The sequence below is a fragment of the Myotis davidii genome, unplaced genomic scaffold (assembly GCF_000327345.1).
Source record: "Myotis davidii unplaced genomic scaffold, ASM32734v1 scaffold370, whole genome shotgun sequence".
Lineage (NCBI taxonomy): Eukaryota > Metazoa > Chordata > Mammalia > Chiroptera > Vespertilionidae > Myotis > Myotis davidii.
This window is the reverse complement of record NW_006288615.1, coordinates 8,484,393-8,494,637: the sequence shown is the minus strand read 5'-3', so window position 1 is coordinate 8,494,637 and position 10,245 is coordinate 8,484,393. Positions and strand designations below refer to the sequence as shown.

The following is a 10,245-nucleotide window of genomic DNA, read 5'->3' as shown; positions in this document are numbered from 1 at the left end:
AGGGAAAGATGTCCATGTAGGCTATGGATGTGCAGGTAACAATATCCGCCCCCAGAGTTTCATATACACAGACTGCCTCTGCCCTAGGTGGGCTGTGCACTGCTGGGAATTCACCTGGAACATGCTGGGATCAGAGCTCCTGGGCAGAATGTGGTGCAAGGAGTGAGGGGCTACTTTTACTTTATAGAGCTTCATTTCAACGTTTTTCTTCTCGTATCCCAAGTGAGTACTGTTTTTTTATGAATAAACCAAGGACCTTCTGCATAAACATGGCTTGGACCCAGGATGCTGAATTAGGCAACACTTTATGTTATTCATCATTTTCAAGGTCTAAATATATTTAGAAGCTATTACCTTAAAAGGGATTTTTTTGGTGTCATGTATTTAATATACCATTGAGATACATTCTGTACCATAAAAACTCTTTGTCATCCTTGAGGTCATTTCCTCACCTATATAGCGAGAGGTAAACAAATGGGATCTCGGACGTTGCCTCACACTGACAGTCTACTTTTCTGATGGTAAATTACCTGTGAAAACTGCAGAGAAAGGTTCCTAAGACATCTAGGACAAGTCCATGTTTTGTCCGAGGGTTAAACAGTTGTCCTATTCAGCTCACACCTGACCTCGGCTGTGAGTTGTTTTAGGTTGTTGTTTTATTCTCATTACAAAATTGGTACATAAAACGTAAGGGAAAAATCTTCCATAATCCTATTGCCCAGATGAAACAACTTTTAATATTTTCTTTCAATTATTTCTGCAAAGAATCGAGCATGAATTCAAGAGCTGCAGAAAAGAAGTCACCAGAAGTGTCTGCCCTACCTATTCATGAGGTATCGTATACTAGGTACTTCTCCTAATTAAGTGTATTTTGTTGTTAAAGAAGTACTAGTAAATATATGGGCAAAATTTCTAAGAACTTTATGCACATGTATAAATTTATGCCCATTTAGAGAATACCTGTTCAACCATATCCTAATACCCTATTTTTTATTCTCAAATTTGTATTATAAACCTTTCTTCCAATTCCCATTCACATTTGTGTTTGTGCAAGGGTTAACTGTCAGAATGCTTCTTTTTACTACTACATACAGATTACAGTTTTTATGTGTATACTGGGTTACAGTTTTTATGTGTATTCATTCATTCTTTGAATAAATATGCCCGGAACATCTGATGAGCCAGGCGCTGTGGGAAACACAAGTGAATTCAAGGCCCTGCTGATAGTGGCCTCAGTCAGAACAGGCTCTTTACCGTGTGTATTCCTCCTGCAACTGACCCGGATCGGGTGGAAAAAATTTTACTGCTAGGCGAAGCATTGTGTTCTTTGGCCCTATAAAAAGAAAAAATTTAAATGTCACATATAAGTCCATCTCTCTGTATTGTAGTTGTTATCTTTCCATGTATTATTATATAGTTAAGCTAGTACTTTCAAATGGACTATTAAAGCAAATCTTTCCAAATGATATAGTAAGAAATTTCCTATGCATGAAATTATGAGTCCTAAGTACCAGTAAAGAAAAAATTTAAAACTCTTGTGTTAAATGGAGATTACTCAAGGCAACTTGAAGAAATGCAGGATATTGCACATTAAAATTTTTAAATATATTTTTATGTTAAAAAGTTAAGGTATTTACATAATTAAGTAGTAATAATAAAAAATTATTTTTGAATTCCTTATATACTTTACTGAAAGAAAAATGTTGTCATTACTCACTATACTGAATTGGAACAACCTGATTATTGTTTAAAAAAACATAATATATTAGCTCATCTAAGTATCTCAGCTTTATTGAAATGTTATATCATAACCATGTAATTTTTACCAAAAAAATAAATAAAAGAGGAACTGTTTGTTAAAATGTTATGGCAACCAAAATGGCCTTGGCTTATCAGCGAATAAAGAAGTTACTACTTATGTCCTTTCTTCCTCAGTTTAGTACTAAGGAAGTTCCAGGTGAATTCATCCTATACAAATACATAAGAACTAAGAAGCATTACTACATGCCTTACATTTAAAAAAATTAAGAGACTAACAAAAATAATCATGCTTACAATTACAATTATGTTTATAGTTACAGAATGGTATTAACTATTTTATTAAAATGCCAATTAAAGAAAGAACCTCAGTGTCATTTCATAACTTAAAGTGAAACTGCATACCTATTTTTGCATATTGCTTCCAAATGCGAGGCAAGTAACCTAGAACCAGTGTGAAAGCACTGCCCCCCCCCCCCCCCCCCCCCCCCAAACGGCACTGTGACCTCCAGGTCCATTTGCTGCAGGAGCACCCTCATGGCTGCCCAGAATGGTGACAGGGAACAACTCATCATGCCTCAGATTTGAACAGTCAAGAACAAAAACAAAGCACTTTGAGTGAACAGAAGTTAAAAAAAAAAGGACTTACTTCGTACTTGCCTACTGATGGGTTTCATAGGTTCAAGCCAAATCTAAAGAGGATTTAAGAAGAGAGCAAATCCATGAAAATAACTTCTCTATTTAGTAAGTATGCTACAAACAAGAAAATAACTATAGTCATACTCAAAGGCCCTCAGTGACCCGTGGGTGTTGGGAGGGCCCTATAACATACCCAGGGCTATTTCCAAATGAATGAGGAGCACCTACCCAGTAGGAGGGGACGTTTTGAAACTCCAACCCGAAGTAGTCACATTCTATCAGATTCAAACGCCTCCACACTTGTGCCAATAAGACCTGGCCGTCACATTTAGGCTGTGGTGAGACAGGTGAGAAAAAGCATGTAGAGGATTATATGACTTTAACAACAAAGACTTTAAACACTGTGTAGCATAAGGCCACTTCCTGCACACGAACTTTATTACAGTTAATTTCTTATTTCACATTTCTTCTAGGAGGGCTTCAAAACAGTCACAAAGTAGCCCTAGCCGGTTTGGTTCAGTGGATAGAGTATTGGCCTGAAGAATCTTGGGTTCGATTGGGATCCAGGGCACATGCCTGGGTTGCAAGTTGGATCCCTGGTCCTGGGGTCCTGGTCGGGGCGCATATAGGAGGCAACCAACTGATGTGTCTCTCTCACATGGATGTTTCTCTCTTTGTGTCTGTCTCTCCCTCTCTAAAAAAATCAATGGAGAAAAATAACCTCAGGTGGAGATTAAGAAAAAAATAAAAAGTAAAATAAACTAAGAACTGTCACAAAGCAAATAAAATGAGTCTTGGGCTCTTTGTGCTTAGAAACTGACACCATTTAAATAAAGCTAAAAAATTCCTTCAATTTTACATTCTCAGTGTCTTTAGTCATATTTCTTTGTAAACTTAGGGCTACAGAAACCATTTTTAGTCTTGGTAAACATTTTTTTTTAAATATATATTTTATTGATTTTTCACAGAGAGGAAGGGAGAGAGCTAGAGAGTCAGAAACATCGATGAGAGAGAGACATCGATCAGCTGCTCTCTGCACATCTCCCACTGGGGATGTGCCCACAACCCAAGCACATGCCCCCGACCGGAATCGAACCCGGGACCCTCCAGTCCGCAGGCCGACACTCTATCCACTGAGCCAGACCGGTTTCGGCGTCCATAAACATTTTATCAAATTTTGATATTTACTAAAAAGGCGGATCTCAGAGTCCATGTTTGCCTAAAACCCCAGTGAATAAGTTACTTGGCGGCACTTCATGCTTATGAGAAGAGAATGGGCCATTCTCAAATGAGGTGGGGCAATCAGCTCTAAATTCCAGTGGACTAAAGACTAGAACAAAACCAAGGGGGATATTTCTATGATCTTGGGGTAAATAAAGTCTTCCTAAGATCAGCACAAAGGAAAGAATGACAAATTTGATTTGCTCAGTGAATGGAAAGACACTGAGCAAAGTTACATTCCAGAACCAAACTGAAAAAACCAACCATGATCTCATACTGCTTTTATGAATCGAGTGAGAAAATACAAAGGGCACTCCAGCCCTCTAATAACTAATGAAGTAAAACAGCAGGAACACAGCCATATCCGCGCAAACTGCTGGGACCACAGTTCACATGACCTTCTGGGCTCGTTTGAAAACACCTCAAAATTTAAAGTGTATAAAATACCTTTGTCTCAGCAATTCTACTTTTAGAATTACTCCTACAGATAGATATTCTCTTGTTTTGTTTTGTTAATCTTCACCCAAGGATAGTTTTTCCATTGATTTTTAGAGAGTGAAAGGGATGGAGAGAGACAGAGAGAAAAATTGATATGAGAGACACACATTGATTGGTTGCCTCCTGCACGGGGCCTCGACCAGGGCTGGGGATTGAGCCTGCAAACGAGGTACTTGCCCTTGACCAGAATTGAACCCGTGACTCTTCAGTCCATGGGCCAATGCTCTAACCACTGGGCAACCAGCCAGGGCTCTCCTACAGATATTCTCACACAAATATACAGAGCTAAATATCAGGACAAACTCAGTAATGAACTGGTAAACAATGGTGCAATCATAATTGAAAATTGTGCAACCCTTAAAAAGAACACAGAACCCTGCATATACCATCACAGAATAAAGCCAGGGCTACAGTTTAGTCAAGAAAAAATGTTTCCATGTCTGTACAGTGAAGAAAATATGATTCCATTTCCCAGAACCCACACATACTGTTTACATACAATAGAAACAAGTCCGGAAAGCTGGACCTGGCATCTTTACAGGTAGCCACAGTGAAAGGACTGAACTGAGATGGAGAGTGGTCAGGGCTTTTACTTTTACCTTATTTATGAACTCCTGTAATGTCTGCATTATTTTCCAATAGACATGTCATTTCCGCGATTAAAAAATACTATATGCAAGGGTGTGTGTATTGTTCCAAAGGACACTCTGTTTCTTTAGGCTTAACCACCAAGTTTTCTAAATGTGTACCCAAGAAGTGCTTATTCTCCTAAAATGAGAATTCTTATCTGAAGGAATAAAACCTGCATCTGTTGTAACAAAGAAGCACAGAGACACAGCACAGTGAGCATCTCAGCAGAATGAGAAGTGAGCTGCAAGGTGATCTCATATGGAAAATATAACATAAAGACCAAAGAGCAAATCATCCTCTAGCACAGCGGTTCTCAACCTGTGGGTCGCGACCCCTTTGGGGGTTGAATGACCCTTTCACAGGGGTCGCCTAAGACCATCGGAAAACATATATATAATTACATATTGTTTTTGTGATGAATCACTATGCTTTAATTATGTTCAATTTGTAACAATGAAAATACATCCTGCATATCAGATATTTACATGACGATTCATAACAGTAGCAAAATTACAGTTATGAAGTAGCAACGAAAATAATTTTATGGTTGGGGGTCACCACAACATGAGGAACTGTATTAAAGGGTCGCAGCATTAGGAAGGTTGAGAACCACTGCTCTAGCATCACCTCTTACAAGTGTCAGGAAGGAGTCCCTGTGACATGCTGGGGGATGGGAAGAGGAGAGCCCACGCCCCACATAGGCTCCGTGTCTCTGGGATAACCACGCAGTCCCTCCTCTCTATTCTCCCTGCTGACAGAGCTGACCAAGTCGCTGTAGCACTGGAGTTGGAAAATGGGGAGTGGGGGGTGGTGGGGGGAAGAAGGCTGCACGAGGAACACGCAAGTCTCTCAGCTTGAGTGCACAGCCCCACACTATGAGGCGTCAGCCACCAGGGGTGACCTGAATACCCAGGCTATTCCTGCATAGAAAAATTCCCTCACTTTCTTTCTGTTGGCCTCCAACATGTCCTCTGAGAACCTGGCAAGTCACTCATCTTTCAAGTCCCTGTAATTTCAGTCAGTTCCACCTAATACATCACCTGGTACTGACTCCAGTACTGCATTTCTGGCATTGCTATTTATACCTCTGTGGGTACATTTCTCCCACTAGACGGTAAATTTGAAGGACAGAGACTATGTCTCATCCACCTTGAATCTCCAGGCCCAGCACATGAAAGATGTGCCCTCAACGACCTAATACCCTAACCAGCTGCCACTGCTCCACTATCCTCAGCCCACCCTCTCCTTAAGCTGCCTGGCCACCCTTGTCTGCTGGTGGGGTTAACAGTCCTACCCAAGCCCTCCACTCCTGGTGAGGATAGCTGGGCTTGCTCCAGGAAACCTGCCAACTGGGCTAAGGGACGCCAATGCACATTACGTGTGCAGACCCACACAGGCACATTCATGAGGCATTCTTGCCATGCAATGTCCAATACCCAGGATAGAGCTCATAAGTCTGGGCATTTATACACATACACACATGTATAATATACACATGTACGAGCACATATAGATACACATGTATAACACATACACATATGTATAACATACAACACACATATACAAACACTTGAACGCATATGTATAAAACACAAACACATGCACATATATATAACATACACATGAATACATATCCCCAATATACACATACTCACAACATGGATGGATACACATATGGACATATGTATGTTATATAGGTGGATTTAACCTCCTGAGTTGGAGTAATTTTATTAAACTAAAAAAGTTTTTGCAAGTCAATTAGCCTATGTTCAGGTAAGAAAAGGAATTCTGAATTCTCTGTGTCACCTGAAATATATATTCAACATCTACAAAATCATCAAAATCTGGTGTTTTTATAAACCATATAGAAACAGACAGTTCCAATGTTATTTAAATTGACCCAAGCACTGTAGTGGGGAATCCTTTCTGAATCTTTTTTTTCTGAAAAAGAACCCCCAATCTCCAAACAAATCCACACACACACCCCGCCTATAGAAACATCTCCATTTATGGGTATTAATAAAAATATCCCCACTAAGATATCAACAAACGTAATCCAGCAACAACTAAAAGAATAATAAGCTATAACCAAGTACAATTATTCAAAAGATAGAGGATAATTTAACATATAGTGTTAGAAGATTTATTACTACATCATATTACTAGACCTGTAGGAAAAAAAACAATCCTATGATGAGCCCCAGTATCTGAGATGCTGAGAAGGCATCTGATAAAATTCCATTTCCACTCTTGGTATAAATTCTTAATAAAATAGGAAAGAGATATGACTGTTTACCATCTAACAAGACGGGTCACTCCCAAAGCACACTCCACCGCTACTGAATTAACTGACATCAATACGGAGAAGAAATGAAGGGTAAAAATCAGAAAAGGGGAAGCAAAACTATCATTTGCAGATACAATAATTAACTTTGAAAATCCAAGAACATCAACTAGAAAACTCTTATGGAAAAGAAGGAATTACACTAGGTGGAGAGAAAAACTTATACAGATATCAACAGCCTTCACCATTTTCAGGACAGAAAAGAAGAAATAACCACATTGTAACAAAGCAACAAAAAGTTGAAGGAACTTGGAATAAATTTAACACTAAAAGAAAGCTTTATGGAGATAATTTACAAATCACTATTCTGAGAGAGAAAAGGGGGACAGTGAAGAGGCATAAAGAGGTGGTGGGCACGCCATGTTCTCAGGTAGAAACTTCCCCAAAGAGACGTCAGGTCTTCTTGAATAATCTGCTGTCCTAATAAAAGTATCAACAGGATTCTGAGGTACCTTATAGGCTGATTCTATAGTTGACATATATTTTTTAAATGCAAAAATGGCCAAGAAAATTCTGAAAAAAGAAAAATAGGGGAGGACTAGCCTTATAGATATTCAAACTGTTGGAAACCGTAATTGAAATGTTTGGTACTGTTACATGTCTACAAAGACAAATCAACGAAAGAGAATAGGAGGTAAAGAAATATATCCAAATATATAAGATACTGGAGTGTCTGATAAAAGTGACATTTCAAATCAATCAGTGGGAGAAAAACAGATTTTTTTTTTCAATGAATACTATTGGGTATCCATCTGGAAAAAATAAGGTTGTAGACTTACTTCATATCATAATTTCAAGATGAGAAACATTTAAACACAAACATGCCTATTCATCAAAGTGCTACAATGAGATAATTTTGTTTTATACTCTGGGTGGGGAGAAGGCCATTCTCAGTACACTCCAGAAGCTAAAAGCCATAATAGGAGGCTTGAGAGACTGAAAACATGAAGATCAAAAACATCTCCCAAGAAAGAAGCACTGTAAACTCAAAAGACTTTTTCAAAGACAAATAGGGAAAAACATTTATGGCTCCTATCACAGACAAAGGGCTAATTTCCTTAAAACACAGCAAACTGCACAAATCAGTAACAAGATAAGAGCTGAATTTTAAAAAGGGCAAAAGAACAGGCTGTTCACAAAACAGAGAACTAAATGATGTTTAAACATACACAAACACATCATGAAATATCCTATATAATAAAAGCCTAATATGCAAATTGTCCCCTTGGGCAGTCATTTGGGAGACCGGGAATTTGACCACTCGCTATAATGTGCGCTGACTGCCAGGGGTGGTACAGAACATGGTGGGTGTGAGTGGGGCTCAACTGCCCTGCCGACGGCAAACAGTGGCAGCGGCAGGGGGTGGGGCCATCACCTGGCTCCCAGCTGCTGTGGGAGCTGGGCAGAGGGCCTGGCCCCAACTGATCACCCCACAGGCGGGATGGTGGAGCAGGTGAGGGGGTGGCACCAGGCCAAGGTGGGGTGCCAGGCAGGGCTGTGAAGCTGGGGATGTGAGCTGGGGCTGCGAGGTTGGGGGTGTGAGCTGGGGCCCGATCTTTGCAGGCCACCCTGAGGGAACTCACCCGTGCATGAATTCATGCTCTGGGCCTCTAGTAAGAAAAGAAAAATGAAGCTGAAATTCCATGTTTTGTCCATTGGGTTGGCAGAACTCAAAGTCTGAATGCACGTGTTGGGGAGTGTGGGAAAGGCATTCATTTATCCACAGGGCTGACTGGAGCAAACCCTGTAGAGGCCAGAAACTACCTACTAAATGTCCACATCCACACCATTCTCTTAAAAACCCCACTTCTAACAAGTATTTCACAGGTGCAAAAACATGCAGATAAAATAAGACCTGTTCCAATAATGCCTCCAACAGCAAACGATTACACATACCCAAAGTTCGCCAGGACAGGGCAGGTAATGAACTGTGGCACACCCAATGCCACAAAGGGCAGTTAGACCAAGGCTACTCCCTGTGACCAACGTGGAAAAAGAGCACGGTGCAGAGCGGTGCCCACGATGTATACCTAATCCTAGCCATCACCTTATCACTAAACCTAACCCGTACTTTAACCCTAGAGTGGGGGATAGAAACACAGAATAGATATGCTGATGTGCATGTGAGGAAGTGCAGAGACTTGGGAGGGGGCACAGGAACAATGCTGGCAATTCAGAAAAATGAACCATGTGACTACATAACCTTCTTGATTATTATCATGAGCATGTACTAACCTATTTTTTTAAGTCTCTACATCTTTTATTTTTTAAAATATTTTTATTGATTTCAGAGAGGAAGGGAGAGAGAGTTAGAAAGAGCAATGATGAGAATCATTGATTGGCTACCTTTTACAGACCCCCCAGTGGGGGTCAAGCTCACAGTCTGGGCATGTGCCCTTGACCGGAATCGAATCAGGAACCTTCAGTCTGCAGGCTGACGTTCTATCCACTGAGCCAAACCAGCTAGGGCTACACATTAAAAAAAAAAAAAAAAGTAGCCCTGGCCGGTGTGGCTCAGTTGGTTAGAGCATTGTCATGTATACCAAAAGGTTGCCAGTTTGATTCTTGGTCAGAGCACATACCCAGGTTGTGGGTTCGATCCCTGATTGGGGTGCGTGCGGGAGGCAGCTGATCGATGTTTCTCTCTCTTCCTTCTTCTCTCTCTAAAAACAATAAAAACATTTAAAAAGTAAAAAAGTAGGCTGGGTATGGGGGTAGGGGACTGTTTGTACACAGGGCCAAGTGTAGGATGTGGGAACCCAGGTGGACTGAGGGCTTTCCCTAGTGAGGGGGTGGGTGGGACTGGGGGGAAGGCAATAGAGACAAGCAGCCCAGGATGGGATGGATGCCGGACAGCAAGAGCGTATGTGTACATGGGAGGGTGACTTGGAAGAAGAGGGACACAGCCCCACCTGTCCATGAAGAGGTCCTTGGTCAGCAGGACTTCGAGAGGAAGAAGTGCACCCACCTCACACCTGCCACTTTCCTTAGAGGATGGGGTGATGCCAGATCTGGAGCAGGAAGATGAACCAGAGCGTTTTGCACCACAAAGTAAGCCGGTACTCACAGATCAATAGAGATGTGTCAAAGGACACAGACCAATTCCTACTGGTCAAACCTGGACAAACGGAGCCTCAGAGGAGGGAGTGACCACG

At 40.9% G+C, this 10,245-nt stretch overlaps 1 protein-coding gene across 4 annotated transcripts in view; it reads right to left on the bottom strand.

Annotated features, from left to right (window-relative positions):
• Positions 1-10,245, bottom strand: part of FARP2 (FERM, ARH/RhoGEF and pleckstrin domain protein 2) — a 93,462-nt gene that overhangs the window by 44,777 nt on the left and 38,440 nt on the right. For all 4 annotated transcript variants that reach the window (XM_006760532.2, XM_006760533.2, XM_006760534.2 and 1 more), the window contains exons 3-5: positions 2,626-2,730; positions 2,408-2,450; positions 1,255-1,333 (exon numbers count right to left, since the gene is read on the bottom strand). In XM_006760532.2, the coding sequence (XP_006760595.1) occupies positions 1,255-1,333; positions 2,408-2,450; positions 2,626-2,730 (227 nt within the window). The remainder of the gene's footprint in view (positions 1-1,254; positions 1,334-2,407; positions 2,451-2,625; positions 2,731-10,245) is intronic.